Source organism: Ictalurus furcatus, chromosome 5 (genome assembly GCF_023375685.1).
Source record: "Ictalurus furcatus strain D&B chromosome 5, Billie_1.0, whole genome shotgun sequence".
NCBI classification, from domain to species: domain Eukaryota; kingdom Metazoa; phylum Chordata; class Actinopteri; order Siluriformes; family Ictaluridae; genus Ictalurus; species Ictalurus furcatus.
In genome coordinates this window covers 8,514,958-8,534,314 of record NC_071259.1, presented here as the reverse complement: position 1 = coordinate 8,534,314, position 19,357 = coordinate 8,514,958, and the positions used below count along the sequence as shown (strand labels likewise).

The 19,357-nt window shown below is 39.2% G+C and overlaps 1 protein-coding gene across 1 annotated transcript in view; it reads left to right on the top strand.

Annotated features, from left to right (window-relative positions):
* LOC128607556 (serine/threonine-protein kinase WNK2-like) overlaps positions 1-19,357 on the top strand; it is a 56,759-nt gene that overhangs the window by 13,654 nt on the left and 23,748 nt on the right. Inside the window, exons 2-14 of the mRNA XM_053624507.1 lie at positions 2,484-2,656; positions 3,600-3,820; positions 4,495-4,652; positions 5,950-6,038; positions 7,903-8,122; positions 11,241-11,505; positions 11,624-11,730; positions 12,070-12,846; positions 13,474-14,298; positions 17,405-17,503; positions 17,826-18,197; positions 18,568-18,969; positions 19,173-19,216. Of these exons, the coding sequence (XP_053480482.1) occupies positions 2,484-2,656; positions 3,600-3,820; positions 4,495-4,652; positions 5,950-6,038; positions 7,903-8,122; positions 11,241-11,505; positions 11,624-11,730; positions 12,070-12,846; positions 13,474-14,298; positions 17,405-17,503; positions 17,826-18,197; positions 18,568-18,969; positions 19,173-19,216 (3,752 nt within the window). The remainder of the gene's footprint in view (positions 1-2,483; positions 2,657-3,599; positions 3,821-4,494; positions 4,653-5,949; positions 6,039-7,902; positions 8,123-11,240; positions 11,506-11,623; positions 11,731-12,069; positions 12,847-13,473; positions 14,299-17,404; positions 17,504-17,825; positions 18,198-18,567; positions 18,970-19,172; positions 19,217-19,357) is intronic.

The following is a 19,357-nucleotide window of genomic DNA, read 5'->3' as shown; positions in this document are numbered from 1 at the left end:
ACAGCTCACCAATCCATACAAAAGTTGACTTGCCTTAAGCATGAATACAATGTCACTGAATTTTGTTCTCCCCCAACACCTTATTTTGTCATCCTTCCCCTCCATCCCCTTCATTTTGACAGTTTTTATTTATAGGCTTGACTTTAGAAATGTATACACCTTGCGACACTGTGCCATTACACATAGGTAAACAGTGTGCCACTGTACAGGATGTTATTGTGCTAAAATATTAATATTTTTGTGGAATTTAAAAACTTTATCAGAAAAGGTTCCAGTGTTAGGTTTGTATTAGGCTGGTAAACTAGAATGAAAGAAAATATAACCTTTGCCACTATACAAATACACAAATCTAATGTACAGTGAAATATTTTTGTTTGCGTGTCCCAGATTTGAAGAAAGCTGGGTTCAGTGTGCATGGTAAGCCTTGCTCAATAGTACTATCCTAAAGGTAGTGGGTTTTAAAATCTCTAAACTATTGCAACAATCTTATGCTTAATACATAAAAAAAGGTTGACTGAGATTTTCCATCACATATAGAAATTGTCACCTATATAAATTAATTTCTTGACCTGGGAAAAGGGTTTGGTACCGGCAAAGCAGGTTTGTGTGTTTTTTTTTTTTTTTTTTAAATAAACCCGTTTTCAAAAAAGGTAGTCTTGAAATGCAGCTGCTGCAATAGTCTCATTGAAATTTGTGCTTCTTTCCGTGAGAGGTTTATGATCTTTGTCCTGTTAGAAACTACTAAATAATGCAGCGATCCCCACGGGTCCACTGAGAAGCCCGCGTAGGGAGAGGGGAGGAGGAGGAGGATGGAAGAATTGCAGAGAAAGAAGGAGGGGAGGGAGGCAAGAAGAGGTGCCAGGATACATATGGAGCATATGGGGACAGCTTGGGCACATCAGCTCAACTGTGTGCAATAGGCTTTCTGCAGCATTGCATAATTTATGAGTTTCAGGATCAACCGCTATTTGAGCATAACCATACACTTGCACTCAACACATGGACAACCCATAGCAACCCTAAGAATTTTTGTTTTTTCCCATGAATATTCAGATCTTTCCATATGACCCTCAAGATTGAGCCCAGCTCATCCCATTTTCATTGATCATCAGTGAGATACAACCACAGAGACTACTACAATTCTTACAACTGATTTCCAGCCACAAATTCAACCATTAAATCTCTGCAGCAATCCATTAAGGTCTTTCTGGTAGATTAGCCAGATGAAAGTAAAATTTGCATGAATAATTCATTTGGTGTTTGACAAAAGAGACGTAAATATTCTATGGTCTGATTGGTTTTAAATGCCAAGCATTACATCTGGTAGAAACCTGGTCACCTGGCCAATTCTATTCCTACAGTAAAGGCCACTGGCAAGATCATGTTCAGTAGGAAGATCTCGTCAGTTTCAAGGGAAAGTAGACCCATCACGATAACTATATTTATTTGTGCGATATTGTCTTAGAAATAATTGTGATAAACAATATTATTGTCATTAAGACCATTTTATGCCACTGATATAATGATAATAGCGTAGATTTTGTCTTCTGATGAAAATATCTTTTTAAATTTAGTCAGTATTTCGTAATGTCATTTATTAATTAGTCAAATTTACTGACTAAAATGGCATTGAATATTAGTCAAGGGCATTTTAGTTAAAAAGAAAATGCAAAAATTAAACCTAATATTTACACACGTGTGTGTTTTTATATATATATATATATATATATATATATAATATAATCTCATATGTGTGTTCTGTCTACTGATTTTATTTTTGGTTCATGATTTGGATTTATCTGCTTGCCTCTGAAATAAAACGCTTAAACTGCATTTGCATCTGTCGCTACTCACTGAACATGACATGGTGACATTCATTCTTATGTAATCAAACGTGTGTAAACACAATATGCAATATCAAGGTCATGTCTATATATTGTACGCTAAGTCGATAACAGATGCCATGCCTAAGGGAAAGGTTAACAGATTAGTCCTAATGCACTTGCATAGCATGGTCAATGCTGCTTTCAGCCTCAAAATATTTGCAGACATGGGTTTTCTATTTCATATATTCTCACTGACTTTCTGTGGACATAGTGCAAAATAAACACAGAATAGTGATTTTCAGTATTCGAATACTGATTCCTCAAATGCTTAAAGTATTCAGACATACTTTAACCATTTGAGATTGCACCCATACTCTGGAAACCCAGAAATAGTGGTACAGTGACATTCTCCATCCAGTTGAGCTTGAGATGTTCTGTAATGAGAAATGGGGAAAGATCCTAGATAAATCTAGGTGTGCCAAGCTTGTAGCATGATACCCCAAAACATGTTGGGCTGTAAAAGCTGTAGCTTAAAGAGGGAATGAGGCACTACTTAGTACTTTGAAGAACACAAGCTTTGAAAAGAGTCTCCGTGGCAAAAGAACAGTTTTGCCACTCTAGAGTTGAGATACATTTTCTTTTTCACCACTTTGCTAGGACCGGAAGCTGTCGAAAGTGGAGAGACAACGCTTTAAAGAGGAGGCTGAGATGTTGAAGGGTCTGCAACATCCAAACATTGTACGGTTCTACGACTTCTGGGAATCTCTGCTCAAAGGGAAAAAATGCATCGTTCTGGTGACAGAACTCATGACCTCAGGGACATTAAAAACGTGAGTCGGATCTGCAGATGTAGGATTTGGCTTGGGACATATTGATTGCTTACGTGTCAAGACCTGAACTGAATGAAAGTATGCCATAGGTGTTTTGTTTTTTGTTTTAAATTTCTTATATATATTTTATATATATGAGAGAGAGCGTTTAACAGCTGCTCTTAGTCCTTATCAGTGGCTGTGCATTTCAATGTGAAACCTTTTAACGCTGATTTGATCTAATAACAATAATAATAATTTACATAATGTTTGGTATTTTAAGAGTACAGTCACAAAGTAGTTGATGATGATTCCATTGACATCTGCTGCATAGCCCAGTTAGGCTTTGCAGACCATAGCAATACCTATATGTCTGGTCTGGTTAGTCAAGATACCCAAGAGAACCACTGTTGTGCACTGATGTAATAAAGGTCCACAAGAAGTTTATTTTTGGAGCTTCCATATGAATGATTGTTCTCAATAACAGCTTATTTAATCATGTCCATTTGGAGATGATATAAGATCAATTATGTTGACTGCAGATGTACAAAGAATAGGTTGGTATTTGTTCAAGGATAACAGCAAGGCTATTCCATATAAGTAGAGTGACTGGACCCACTGTACAGCACACATCCTGTATTCAGCCTGTTTGTGAAACTTGTAGTAATGTGATTATCTGAAGTGTTTCATTGTTTGAAGATTGGAGATAACCAAAGAATATTGATGACGTCTAGGACAAGTGACTTCAAATTATTTGGGAAATGTAACTGAATCTAATTAAAGTAATGAACAGGGTGATGAGTCATGAGTCTGTCTTTTGCTTGGTTTCAAAGGGATGCAGTAATGATCACTGGCTTTAATGGAGACCATGTAATTTGGTCATGAATACAGTGATTCCTCTGTATTTTTTCCTTTAACATGGAGGGGAGGGGAGATTTTGTGATTATTCTGTTTTGCTCTGCAGCTATCTGAAGCGCTTCAAAGTGATGAAGCCCAAAGTGTTACGCAGCTGGTGTAGGCAGATCCTGAAAGGCCTTCACTTTCTACACACACGTGCCCCTCCCATCATCCACCGGGACCTGAAGTGTGACAACATCTTCATCACCGGTCCAACAGGCAGTGTGAAAATCGGAGACCTGGGCCTGGCAACACTTAAGAGAGCCTCTTTTGCGAAGAGCGTCATTGGTGAGGATACCAGTGCAATACAAGTATGATTTGTGAGGATGAACAATCCGCATAGAACTAGTAGGTATTACTACCATACCAAGTTCAATTTCACCGGCAGAGGTGGAGAATATTGCTATGCTATCTTCTGTGCTATGCTGTGACATTTATTGCAGTCCAGGAGTGACTGCAAAAATCAGTTTCTCAAGTGAAGTCTGAACAGTAAACAGAACAATGCTTAAGTCATTGCAGCCTTAAGACATGTTTTGCAAATTCATGCCAAATTACATTCAAATTGGAAAAGCTTTCATATTCATAGTTAGGGATATTACAGTATGTATCCTGTAGGACAGAGCTGTGTTCTTTGCTTTTTTTGGGTACCAATGCATAAATATTCATACTCTTTTGTAGCATTTTATTTATGCATTGAATAAAAATTTATTGGACCACACAAGGTAAATAATAAAAAAAAGTATTATAGCAAATATCAAAGCCAATCTAGCACCATAAACATAACCACGAATATGGACATCTCATTGGCTGTAAAATGCTGTAATTTTTCTGCATGAAACATTTAATTCAGTGTTAAAGCAATAATGTCAGATCCTGAACTGTTGCTGGAGCCTGCTTTTCCATGTTAACTTGGTGGGTTTGGTTCATCCTTATGTTTTACCTTTTTTTCCCCTTGCTTTCAGGCACTCCAGAGTTCATGGCCCCGGAGATGTATGAGGAGCACTATGACGAGTCAGTGGATGTGTATGCCTTTGGCATGTGTATGCTGGAGATGGCCACATCAGAATATCCCTACTCAGAGTGCCAGAATGCTGCCCAGATCTACAGAAAAGTCACCAGCGTGAGTCCTACCTTTCCATTGCTGACACCAGGTCTAACCTGTGAGGCTCTTCATCATCATTTATGAACTATATACTAATGTATGCATTGATGTATGTGCTAATGCTAGGAATGTCACAGTGAATAGGTAGGGCCACCATTTACGTGACATGTCGCCTCCAGGCAGCTCTTTTGAGTTGCTGGGCAGTATAATTTTCAATCCAAATATTATACCACCTATATCCAGACATGCAATGGGGTGTATTTTTTTATTATTTATTTATTTATTTATTTATTCATTTTTTTTAAAGTCACCACATGGTGTTTGAATACTGCAGGTGCAAGATGGCTTAGCTATTGATTTGATTTTGGTGGAAGTGCTCTATTAACAACTGCATTATCTGTTCTGGATACTTTCTTCTTTCATCCATGCATTTTCGTTCTCGTTGTTCTCTCTTTCTCATTTAGGAGTATTATGCACGGTGTTCCAAAGTCTCCATATATATAGGAACTTTACATTTTACTGAAGTGTTTATTTATATATGTGTGTTTGTGTGTGTATGTATGTGTGTGTGTGTGTGTGTGTGTGTATATATGTGTGTGTATGTATATATATATATATATATATATATATATATATTATACACAAACACACGTGTGTGTGTGTGTGTGTGTGTATGTGTGTGTAATATAAACAAAGTATGAAAATTTTGGTAGACAATAAAAGAAAACATAAGTGAGAAGACCACAAAAATTGCTGATTTCCCCAGTGTCTGGAGACTTATGGGACCCCCTGTAGTGTGCTTCTTGCATGTTGCTATTTTAATCTCTAGCATTCTGCTTAGGGACTAGTTAGGACACTGCACTTTCAAATGGATTTGTTTGTCCATTTTGTCTGTCATGTGTCTCCTTATTTGTAATTTCGGCACACTTTAAGTTGCAGACAGCTTCCAGTTGTTTTGCTGACAGACGTATAATAAGTTAGAGATAACATAATGGGAGAGTCTCCTATTTTTTACGGTGTAACTTTGGTGGGACCAGCAGATTATTTTTCTCTTCTCATTACTTTTTCATTACCAGTGCTATCCCCCTTTTATTAGAATAGGTTTCATTAAGTTATATGAAAAAAAAAAATTTTTATGATCTACTGCTTCACATTGCCAGTGATCTACCAGGAATTTAATCAGGAAGATTTTCACTACTCTGTTTAGTATCGAGTCCTGTTTAAACAAGCAGTGGAAAAAAAGTTATCACAACTTTAACATCTTGCCCCCCCCTCTTTCTTTGCAACTTAATCTGTCATTTGTTTTTCTTCTTAGGGTGTGAAGCCTGCAAGCTATAACAAAGTCAAGGACCCTGAGGTCAAGGAGATCATTGGCGAGTGTATTTGCCAGAATAAAGAAGAGCGGTGAGTGAAGTGTGTGCATGAGTAAGTTGGTAAGTAAGGAGGACAGGAAGGGAGAAAGAGTAGTGAATGATGTTGGCTGGCTTGCTCTTCCCACTGCCCAATGTAGCCCTCTATATATCCACCAATTCCATTCTGCTGGCCTGTAACAGATGGGCACTTTTCCACACCATCCAATTTCATTATCTCCACACTAGCCAAGAACAGAAACTACTGCTTATGTAACACTTCAGTAAAGGAAGGGTAGGGGTGGTGAGGGGAGTGGTGAGCCCTAATTTTGATTGCATGTGTGTCCTTGTGCCTGATGAACTTGCATAGAATGCATTTCAGAAGTAGGTGGTACTTATTATATTTATTTATTGTATTTAATCGCTTGTGTATTTGTACTATTGTATTGTTCAGTACAGTCGCTTTATTTAACAGTAGTCTGGTGAAAGCGCTACTACAGAGTAAACTATATCTACATCCATAGCAATATGTGCTATTCAGATGCAACCAAAAATTCTATGCTATTCAGGTACAACTGAATCTCTTTAACTCCAATTTTCTTTAACTTCACTTTTGCATAAAGTAATGTATAAATGCCTGCTTTGCCAGCATCCCATTGCACTGATTAATTTAGTGGCACAAAGTTCACTTGTTAAAGTTTAGTTAGTATTAATATATTTAAGTTCTTTCTGATCCACTAATTTGATTGGTCGAGTGGCATTCCAAGAGTGCTTATATTTGCTATACCCGCACTGGGACGTTTCACTGTGTGCATCACTCCACTCATCCATTTTTCGGCACATAAAATTCCACTTCCTATTTCGAAATGGTTCCTACAGTAGTAATGGTGACATCAGTGGACATGGCAAATTATACTTTTCAGAAATATAACTTTTCCGTGTAATTTATTTATTCATTGTCATATGATTCATTTAAATCCAGTTTTAGACTGTGATATTAGGTCTTTCCAGGTTATTACTTGCCACACTGTATGAGATAACCCAAATAAATTTGCCTGAATTCTATAATATAATTTGTTCACCATGTTGGGTTTAAATCCTCTAAAAACAGATTCGCAATTGACAAACATTACTCTGTTCCAATTCACATCCTTCAAAGCATTGGCATGTTTTGTTTACTCACACAATCCCCCAAACACACACCCCCAAAGTCTCCATATATACAAAAGTTATACAGAAATATAACTTTTGAGTTAAAATATAAAAACTCATCAGATGAAAAAGGGATGGCAATTTTATCGGAAACACCTTTTACGGGAATGTACAGATAAATGTGAGTGAGCTGGCCATCCATAGACGTGCTATAAAGTGAGAGGCTTTTTTTTTGCATCCGTTTCTGCTGGTGGAGCAAACATTTACGGAACATTTGGTCAAATTTTGTCCAAAATGTCACTTGATATTAATTTCTTGTTTATAGAACATGTTGTATAAAATAAATATCGCATTGCAGTTATACTAAATATTGGCACTGCCGTGATTACCTATGGCTAAATGACTCAATTCAGTATAACCTCACTCGTGTTGCTCGTGTGATATTGCTTAATTATATTGTAGCTTATTAAATTTTAAACCACAGCACTGTTGAATCCTCAAAGCTGATTGGTCAGAGGATTGCTTTTCTGTAAAAGCATGGCTCTGACAGTAGTTCTGGCTGTAATTCAAATGATAGCTTTATATTAATGTGCTCATTCCAACATGTTATCGTTTCTGTAGTAACTCATTCAGAGTGACTTGTATAGTGGATCCTCTGGCTAATCTAAGGCTAATAATAAATGGATTTTAACAGAAAAGCTTAGTTGTAACTTGACTGTAGCTCACCATAATGCCAATATTTATGACCCTGTGACTCTTCTCTTCAGTTACTCCATTAAGGACCTTCTGAATCATGCATTTTTTGCGGAGGACACAGGCGTGCGAGTGGAACTGGCTGAGGAGGATGATGGAAGAAAGGCCTCCATTGCACTCAAGCTGTGGGTGGAGGACTCTCGCAAGTTGAAGGGCAAGTACAAGGACAGCGGTGCCATAGAGTTTACCTTTGATCTTGAGAAGGAGGTGCCCGAGGGCGTGGCTCAAGAGATGGTGAGCAATGTTATGTTTTTTTTTTTTTTTAATTGTAACAGTTAAATTACTATAAAACTGCATCATATTTTTCTGATTTGTGCCAGTTTGACTGGTTTTATGAGCAACAAGCTCATTACGTTCTCATTTTATTACCTGCATCAGCTTGATTCTGCTGGGGTCTCACCCGCACGCTCTCGGCTCTGTCATGCTGTCTGTCTGTCTGATTGGCTCCTGGAACTGACATTACCACTTTATCTGCATTTCCTCGCATGGTTAACTGCAATTGTAATTTAAAATCAAACTAATATCGACATTTCATTTTGTAGTTTATTCAGTTTGTGTTAATTCAGTGTTCCAGGTTCTCTATGTTCCCTGGGCATGATTGATCCAGATTGCTTCAAATATTCTTTCTGGTTCTATTTTTAGTAAGGCCAATCTATCAAATACAGTAGATGCAAAGCAGGTGCAGAGCTTCCTTTCTAGCATATGGGTGTAAACCTGAATCATACAGATTTCCAACCATAATTTTAATCTATAAAAATTCTAAATATATGCAAGCACAGTCAGAAACCAGGGCTCTCCTGCATTGATAGAAACAATACTCCAAATGTACAGGGTGTCCCAAACGTCGCCATACATAGAGGACTATGTTTGTTTGCCAGCACCATGTAAGTTGTACTTTCATCAGTGGTTGTTTGTGGATGTCTGCTTCTCAGTTGGTCTGCAACACTTTCAGTCTTTTTGAATTTGTTAAGTTTGGCAACAATGTCTTGTGTGATGTGCTTGCCATGTTTCCTGTTAAAGTAACAACCTTGCGACAGCTCCCCAATCCAGCCATGAGAATGAATACCTTTGACAAAAGAACAACGTCTTTAAATCAAAGTGTTAATTTCCCCGAAGTATGGAGACTTTTGGGTCACCCTGTATACCAACTCCTTTCTTTCTTTCTTCTTTTTATAAATTTATTATTTTTTTATTTTTATTTATTTATTTTTAAGGATGTCACCTCATGGGTCTATCATACAGATAGCTACAGAATTGCTGTCTGATCGGTTTTCAGACGGTGATATGAAAGTCCTCGTAACAGGCACTTTATGCCTTGGTTTCTTCAGCCAAGCTTCATAACTAGCCTGTTAACTTGATATGATGAAAGTGTTGAGAAGCTTCTAGGGTATAGAAGCCATTATGCATTATGCATTATGTTCGGTTTAGTGCACAAGGTAGCATGCATAATTTGGGCACAGCAACATATGATGGCTAGTGAAATGAAATGGTAAAATTATTGTCTAATTAAATCTAATTATTTCCTTTTAGATTTTTTTAACTGGTATGGTTGTGCCATATTAAAAACATAATAGTAATCCATCCATTTGCATCTGCAAATTCTCATACTCACCCTATAACTTGGCAGAATAAAAAAGTGTCATTGCAGCCCCATATGTATGTGCATTTTAACTGTTCATGACGTAGACCTGTCAATCATATGTTGTGGACTTGTGGAGCAGGGATACTTTGGAGCAAGTTCTTTTTTTGGAGGAAGGTGAATTTGGTTTTAAATTTAAAAGGTGATGGTGGCGTGTGCTCTGTGCTGCCATAGTTTATGAGTAGAGCTTTCAAAGTATATTATTGACAAAGATTAATTATTAATATTAAAAAAAAAAAAAAAAATAGTTAAAGGCCCACCTCTTCCGTGAGCACTTAACTAACTCCTAAAATGCCAACACCCACATTATTAAAAAATAAGAAAAAAAAAAGTACTGTGGCTCTTACACCTCTACTCTGCGCACTTCTCTAGAACTCGATTATAAATCTTGCATGGTAACACTACTTGTTCTCCGCATGATATATATCGCTTTGCTTGTATTTCCTCATTTGTAAGTCGCTTTGGATAAAAGCATCTGCTAAATGAATAAATGTAGTAATTAATTAGTTTGAATAAGAAACAGGATGTGTTATGCTCTCAATAGTTAAATCCTAGCAACTGTTTGGTTTAATACAGTGGTTAATAACGTGTTTGTGACTTTATAAACAACATTTGCTATAATCTGGGGGATTGTCAGAAATGTTTGTTGTTTGCCCATGGCCATGTACTCTGCTATAGCAGCACAGTTTTTAAGATGTTTTACAGTTTGAATTTACTAGCTAGGTCCCAATGTCATAGAATTAACAGGGAAGTATAACCTTTACCATGTTCATCAGGTTCTATTCTGTTCCTTCGGTCTCATTAATTTATGCTGTTATGTTCATCTACTGAAATAAAATTAGAAGACTCTCTACAGACAATGCAACTGGGTGTAAAGACCAAATGCAGGTTGTAAGCTGAGCCTATCTTATCTTAGCTTGCTGAAAAACAATTCCTGAGAAACGTGGCACATTCCTTTCTGTGTATACTTGCATAAAGTTTCAAGGAAGTTTGTTTGTTTATTTCCCTGTAAACACTGCTGCAAATTCAGACTTCATAAAAAGAGCATTACCTGAAAATCTGAAGACATGCTCGTACACACACACTTTTCTGACCTAAAATGCTCCATTTGGGAAAAGGTTGGCAGTGGCTAATGTTTCAGGTATGTGCGAAAGTCATTTTTTTCCATAGAAGATTTGGAAAAACAGACTGCCTAAACTAGACCTCACATGCTTTACCCACATAGGGGTGATAGTCATCTCCTAGGTTTTGATGTTATTTCTCCTTGCTCCTCTTTGTTTTATCTGAGTGGCTACTTCCCTGTTGATTCAGGAACCACTGTAAAGACATTAGGGAGTAGTGTAAATCATTCTGCATCAGGATGTTTTATATTTAAAGGTTTAGGCTTTGTTAGGCACTATTTATCCATCTATAGCTTCTTATGAGCTATCATTTCAGCAATAATTGGCATGTAATACCTTAAATGATTGCAACTCGGTCTGATGCAGTTTTTTTTAAAACAAAGTCTGTTTGGTGTGTGTGTTCAAGCTGAGTGCAGCATGATTCTATTTTCAGCATCTCTACTTTTGTCACACTCGGATGCAATCTTCTCTCCATACGCTTTGAAAAATGTTTACTTCAGTTCTAAGCATCTGTCCTTTTATTACCAGAATCACCCACACCGCATAAGTGTGTACTTATGTTATTTTTGCTCTTTTACACTCACTCTGTCAGGTGGAATCAGGTTTATTTCATGAGAGTGATGCAAAGATAGTGGGTAAGTCTATCCGGGACAGAGTGGCATTGATAAAGTGGCGAAGAGAACGGACAGTAACCTCAGCCATGCAGAGTGGCGTGGCTCAGACAATGCAAGTCCAGGTACCCCTTGGCTCCGTGCCGACTGTGTGTGAACCTATTGGCATGTTAGAGCCTGAGGAAACCGAGGCAGACCAGCATGCCCAACTGGCCCAACTGAGCAGCAGCACTACCTCTGCTACATGTGAGTTTGTTTGTTTGGGTATGTGTTTCACAGTTTCATCTTCTTGCAGGACATGAAATGTGTTTAAATTTAAATTTATTCATTTAATGCCTCTGTCCCTCTTGCTGCTTTTCTCTAGCTGACAGTGGTATTGGTTCGATCATATACTCTGACTCCCACAGCAGCAGCTTGCACAGTGTCATTTACCCGTCACTGCAGGAACCTGTTTCCACAGCAGTGCAGCAGGTTTGTATCATTGCTTTTGCAAGAACACTGTTAGCCAGTTAATTTAAAACGGGAGTGTTATTAAAACCTGCTTATAAAAACTTGAATGAAATTCCAAAAATATAGGCTATCTGCCAATTAATTCTTTACTTATATTTCTTAAAATTTGCATGGAAATGTATTATGATGCACACTCCTTCTCTAGTACATAATTTGACTCTCTCCATATGTTGAAATTTCGATATATTTAGTAGATTTTGTTACAATTCAAACACACACCAAAGTATATAAACTGAGTATGTATGTATTTATTTGCCTCCCTTACATGTGTTTTGTGTCTTTCATGCTATGTGGTGACAGTGCCATGTGACTGGCCGTTTTTTGACATCTCATGACCCTGATTTTGAAGTGTGCTCTTGCTCCCATGGAACTGGGTCTAAAACAGGTTTCCGTCGCCAAAGCACCACTGTGATTGACACTCTCAGAGACCATTCATATATCCAGGCAGTTCTCCAGCCAGTAAGTCCAGACTCCAACCCATTACCGCAGTTGGAGTTGAAGGAGATGAAGGGGAATGATTCTTTTACGGCGAAGTTGTTGCTTTCTCCATTACCATCTGATACTCGACGCCATAGTGACTCATCAGTGCTGCTTTCACCTGAGAGTGAGTCGGACGACGTTGTATCGAAATCACCGGGGTGTCGATATTGTCTAAATCATGCCCCTTTGACACCACATCCCTTGTGCCCATCCTGCCGATTGCTTTTCTTATCTAGGACAAGAAAAAGCTCCAGCCCATGTGCGATAGTCCCCACTCCATGTATATGTGGTGGCCAACTTGTTTCTCGAACTGGACTTCTACTTGGAGTAGGTGGGCACAGAGGTTCTCTCAGTGAGGACTCTTCCCTGTCAGAGCTTAACAAATCCCTGGAAAACATCACAGGCAACAAACATGTCCCAAATCCTGCCTTACTAAGAGTCCCATCAATGGAAATCGAAACAGGGCCATCACGCTCTGTGCGCAGTCACGGTGACGAGAATGAGTTGACAGAGTCTCTGAGTTCTGAGCAAATGTCAAAGATGGCAATGCACCGCAGAGCAAGTGTGTGCATGGGTGACCGTACTGTCACGTATCCGGTAGGTTGGACAGTAGGCATACTTAACTCTCTGTGGTTAAAGTGGGCACTGTGCTGCTGAAGAAGGAAACCCTGCACCTGGGGCTTTTAGAGGGTTTTTGCATTCCTCCAATCCCCCCATTTTTCTCCTTATCTGTTGCTTCTTGGTGCTGATTGCATATAAGCTTTTACCCCGAATCTCTTGAACTCCAGTCCAAATCCATACCTTATTTCTGCTTCTTTCCAAGGATTTTGCCATGTTTAGCCAGTGCATATACATGCATTCTGCTTAGTGTAACATTCCTAACTTTCAGCTGCTTTCTAATGGAAAATAACCAGCCAATCCCAGTTCCTCTTAAAATGCTAATCCCAAGTTTTCAAAGTATCTCTTCCCTATAATTGTACTATTGCTGGTCGATGCTTGGCTCCTAACATTGGTACATCTGTCATTTATCACTGTTGTGAACTGTATGTGAGACTGGGCCTTACTTGCCACTGGTCATTTAATAATTTGGGTAAGAAATGAATAAGTAAATATTTGGTGTTATTGTGTAATGTTTTATTTTTTTAATAGTATATGTGATATTTAATTTTTTTAAAGTATATGTGAGGGAGAGAATTTTTCTGTTTATGCTCTTCTGTTTTGCAGTCCGGCACACTGGGTCTTCAGAGCCAGCCAGCATCAGCTGCGTCTCTACAGGTGCCTGGTCATCTGCTCCAGCCCTCACAAAGTTATGTGCAAGCTGTTCCAAACACTGTACCTTTGCAACCTAGCTATGTGCCAGCATGCCAGCCTGTGCAGCCACAGACTTTCTCTTCACTGCCCTCCACAGCACAACAGCAAGCAACAATCATCCAATCAGTTCAGTCTACACCGGCACAGAGTGTGTCAACTATACCCCAGATGGTGAATGTACAGAGCTGCCCTCTTACAAGACTGTCTGGGCAACCATTTGCTCAGGCAAATGCCACAGTCCCACAGAGCTACACTCCTGGTGTTCAGCAACTTGCAAGTATGCACATTTTACCACCCTTGCAGCAAGCTGAAGCTGGCCAGACATTGCCATCATTGCAGCAAGCCACCCAAAATGTACTGCCTGATCAACAGTCTGCCGGTTCAACTGTGCAACATTTGACGAATGTCCAGAATCTCCCACCCTCGCAGTGCAGTGTGCAGCCCATTTCAGGCTACATAGCAGTACAGCATGCCTCCACTGTGCAGAGTTTCCAGGAAGCTGCAGCACTGAAGCTAAGCATGCAAGCATCTCAGAGGGGAGCTCCCAGCCTTCAGCATGGCTTGTCTGGAGCCACAACGATGGGCCAAGACGATTCTCTTCTGTCTGGGCAAGCAACAAAACAGAAAGGTCTTCATGCAGCTGGCATGATAGCTGCCGGAAAATCAGACTTCAAAGAATCTGCTATTCTAACTGCACCTTCACAAACAAGTCACAAGATTGAAGTTCCAGCCCAACTGGTAAGTTAAACATTTCTCCAAGATTCATAGTTTTTTTTTAACTGCACATCTGCATTATGACCACTATCTGAGCCACCATCCCAGCCAATATAATAGCTGAAAATGAAATTTAGTTTATTATGGGGCTCGTCATACGTGTCTAAGGACTGTTTTTAATGTATGTAAATTATTACTAGCACAAATTTTATACTAAATGTAACCTAAGTTTTCAACAATTTCCATAGTGATTTGCTGCATTTGATATTGCAAAAAAGTCTTAGAATGTTTTAAAACCTTATTGCTACCCTCAGTGTGACAAATTTAACTGTTACTACACCAAAAATTGTTTTTGATCACTCATGATTGATTGACTTGCCACCATGAAAGTGGCTCCAATGGTTAGAATAACCCCACCTAGTCATTAATTATTTTCCTATTACAGAATGCTTCTATGCTAACAGGTTTTTAATTATTTAAGAAAGACACAGCCATGGGTTGTTTTTTTAAAAACAAAACTAAAAAAAACTTCCAATACCCAGTTTGCATAAGTGTGCACACTCTTTTATAACTGGGAATGATCTCGCATTCAATCACATTCAAACTCATGTTAAATACTAATTAGTATACACGTTATCAATTAAAAAGACTGACCACCCCCAAGTAAAGTATTTCCACATCTTTTCCCCGAACAACTGGACAACTCTCTGATCCCACCTATGACTACTGCACGCAACCTTGGGATAACCATGAACAATCAACTGTCCTTTTCCTCTCACATTGCTAATCTGATGTAGTCATGTCCATTTCTTCTTTACAACATCAAAAGGAATCGTCCATTTCTATCCATACAGGCCACTCAGGAGCTGGTTCAGTCTAGTCATTTTGAGACTGGACTACTGCAACTCGCTCCTGGCAGGTCTGCCTCAGAGCACCATTCGGCCTCTGCAATTGATCCAGAATGCAGCTGCTTGATTTTTCAACCTTCCTATGTTCTCCAACACCATCCCATTGATACGCCCCCTCCACTGGCTTCCTGTAGCTGCCCGCATCAGAACACTGATGCTTGCCTACAAAGCCAAAAATGGACCAGCACCCACTTACCTCAAATCACTTATCATACCCTGGCCTGCACCACGCTTCCTCCGATTCTCTAGCACTAATAGACTGGTGCCACCATCTCTCAGGGTACAAGGAAGACATGCATCAAGACTCTTCTCTGTTCTGGCATTGAGGTGGTCAAACGAACTTTCCCTAGATGTCTGAACAGCTGAACCACTGACAGTCTTCACACGACATCTAAAGACCTACCTCTTCCTAAAGTTCTTAAATTAGCACTTTTCATAAAAATGTGTTGTCTGTGTGTTTTTCTTACTATATTACCTCCCAACAGAGTTTTTAGACTGATTGACATTCTTAGTCCGTGACCTAGTGAACCAGTATCGGGTTGTATTTATTGATAGAAACTTCAAAGCACTCCTCTAAGTCGCTCTGGATAAGGTCGTCTGCCAGATGCTGTAAATGTAATCAATAAGTGGAGAAAGCATGTCACACCAGTGACACTACTAAGAACAGGAAATACCTCTAGAAGTGATGAGGAGATCAGGAGAAAACTGGTCAGTGAGGCTGCCGAGACCTACAGCAACATTAAAATAATTGCAGCAAGTACTGGTTGCTCCTTACATGTGACAACAATCTACTGAATTCTTCTATGGGGTATGGTGGCAAGACGGAAGCCTTTTTTAACCAAAAAATAAAATAAAAAATCCAGTCTCCCAAAACTGTGTGTTGAACTTTTTGCTCATAATACTAAAAGCTATGTCTAGCACAAAAACCCCCCCACAACACCACCAATAGAACACCATTCCCATGGGGAAGCATGGTGATGGCAGCATTATACTTTGGAGCTGTTTTTCTTCATCCAGAACCGGGGCTTTAATCAGGGTGGAGGGAATAATGAATATCTACAAATACCAATTAATTTTTGTGCAAAACGTGAAGGCTTCTTTTAAAACACTTAAGATAAAGAGGAATTTCACCTTTTAAGCATGATAACGAGCTCAAACCAAACCTCCAGATCAACAAAGGAATGGCTTCACCAAAACAAGTTCAGGGTTTTGGAATGACTCAGCCAGGGACCTAAATCCAATAAAAAAAAAAAACTTGAAGAGGGCTGTGCACAGGAGATGCCCAGCCAATTTGTCAGAGTTAGAATGCTTTTGCAAGTAAGAATGGCTGAATATTGTAAGTCAAGATGTGCCGGACTGACTGACTCTTTACTCAAAAAGATTGAATGCTGTGATAAAATCTAAAGGTGCTTCAATTAAGTATTAGTTTAAGGGTATGCACACTTTGCAACCAGGTTATTGTACATTTTTTGTTTCCCTAAAATAATTATTATTTTTCACTTTAATAGGTTAAAATTTCACAATAAAGGTAGAAAAGATTGACATGCTTTATCTTGGTTGAATTTTTTTTTTCCACAAACACCTACCATTTTAACAAGGGATGTGTAGACTTTTATATCCACTGCACAGTATTGTGCAGTTGTAGCTCATTATGTGTAGTCAATATATCGGGTTAGTGCATATAGCAACCTGCTTGAAGTGTTTAATTCCTATTATTAGTAATATTAAATTACTAAAAATAAATAGCATGTAGTCTAGGCCTTTTGGCGCAAGGCCACAGCATCTGCTGGACAAACACTATGGATCTTTACAGACTATAATTTGTACGAATTTGCTTTAAATAGAATATTATTTTTGCTTTGCTGGTTTGTTAACATGTATCAAACATGAATTTATACCAACAAGCACTGTTGTTGGAAATTGTCAAATGTTTGGTGTACAGCAAATATTTGTACATAGGATAGTCTAGATTCTGACATAAATTTGCCTTGTATTGGTGGACACAGTGGCAGGAAAGCAGAAAGCCAGAGGATGTAGGTCAAAACGAAAAATGTCAGTGTTGCAATAAGCTGCAATTGGCTTTTTGTTTTTCTCCTATGAATTTACTCAAAATTTCTCTCACTTTAATTTTTTTGTCTTTTTTAATTTTGACGTTCTTTCTTGTCACTTCTTAATGGAAAAATGCTACATGGTCTCTCAAATCATCGACATTACCTACGCAGGCCCCAACTTCTCAACAGCCTTTAGTACAAAGTTTTGCTGCTCAACAAGTGCAAATACATCAGACTTCCTCGTCTCAGAAGCAAACTCATCTCACACAGGTAACCTTCACCTATGTCACACAATTTTAATTCAATAGTCCATCAGTTATGCAGTTAATGTACCAGGTACATGAAATAATATTCTGAAATTAATTCTGCCTAATTGACTAGAGTTTTGTTTTGCTTTTTAATTTGAGTTAACACAAGCAACTTGTGCGACAATGACCTTCTTATTTTTATTTATTTATTTATTTTGTGTACATTCAGTTGGTAGGACTGTTGTTGTCTCCCCCAGTTTTCCTCATTGAACCTTGCCCATTGTGTCAGGGTTCCTCTTCATGGACATGATTCCTTTTGCTCATCCTTTCCTTTTTCTGTGCAGTCATCCTTCCCTCCGCTCTATCTCTCCACTGGCCAACCTGTGCCTGCCCCTCCCTCTGTTTCACCGGGGCCCGACTTGCGGATGGATGGCACTGTGCCAACACCCCACCCACTCCTACCCGCTGCTTCCTCTGCACCATCACACTGTTCCCAACAAGCCTGTGCACCTCCTATGTTCACAAGTATAATATCCACACTACAATACTCCCAACAGAGCTACAGTATGGCTCCCCAACAAAATACAATCTCCATGGCCACACCTTGTTTGCACCCCCTCATGCAGACCACTTCCCCAGTTTACCCTTCCCATCTTACTTCACCGAGCACTGCTTCTGTGTCTGCAGGAGCTCCTCCCATCTTTCAGGCTACTCAGGTAGTGCGTGCGTGCGTGTGTGCGTGCGTGGATGTCCCTTATGGGATTTAAAACTGCAAGGATCTGAGAATAGAGATGGCTGCACTGTCTGCTAATTTGACTTCAGACTGTTTATCTTGGCAAAATGTGCTCAATTTAGAATTCAGACACGCAGAGTTAGAAATGCTAGGCTAATCAATAAATCCATGTCAACAACTGCAGTATCATGACTCCTCTCTGCAGTCTAGGCTTTTTGTGAACTTGTGCAATTAAGCGTATGGTGGAAATGATCAAGGAAAAAAAATATATTTTTGAATCTTTGGAATTTACCATTTGCAGGTTGGCTTTTGGATCATGCTTTTTGGCTTTTCTTGTTTGTTTTCCCCTTTAGGGAGCTCCCAGCAACAATAACCAGTCCCAAATTGGGCTTCCAGCCCTGGTGAGCTCATGCCAGAGCTCTGCTCCAGTCCATACCACTCTGACCATTGCTGTTCCAGTTCATTCTTCTCAGACAGCTGTCACAGTGGCTCCCCATGCTACTGCTGTCCCTGGCCACTATGCACAAACTGCCCCTGCTGCCCAGCTGACAACTTCTGTGCCGAAAGGCATTGCACCAGATCCTTTGAGCACTGGGGAGTCTCTGGATACGAACCAGGAACTTCAGGCCTCTGCAGTCACCACTAAAATGACTCAGCAAACACAGCCCAGCAGTAACATCACGACTCCTCACGTTCAGCAGTGCAGTGAGGGTGGAAGAGGAGCAAGCCAGCCAGCCACTGAAGTATTTGCGGAGGTTAGACAAAGCAGTAGTTTGCTTCAAAAAGTAATTATTTGTCTGTGATCTCATAATAAAAATACTGCTTGCCCTTCTTCCATGTGTTTGGATAAATATTGCTGTCCTTGCTGTCTCTCTCATGCTTTTCGTCTCCTTTTCATTTGTTCATTCGCTTATTCTCATTTCTGCCTTCTCTCTCTCTCTCTCTCATTTGTATGTAGGAGTGTGCTCTAGATAAGCAGACAACAGTGGCTGCATATGACAGGTACAGAAACTCCTACTATAGGTATAGGTAAAGTTGATTATAGTGCCTTGCATTACTATCCCCCACCTTGAAGTTTTACAACCTGAAAATGAAATGGACTTGATTAGAATTGCATAAGTGATAATAAAGAATTGCATGATA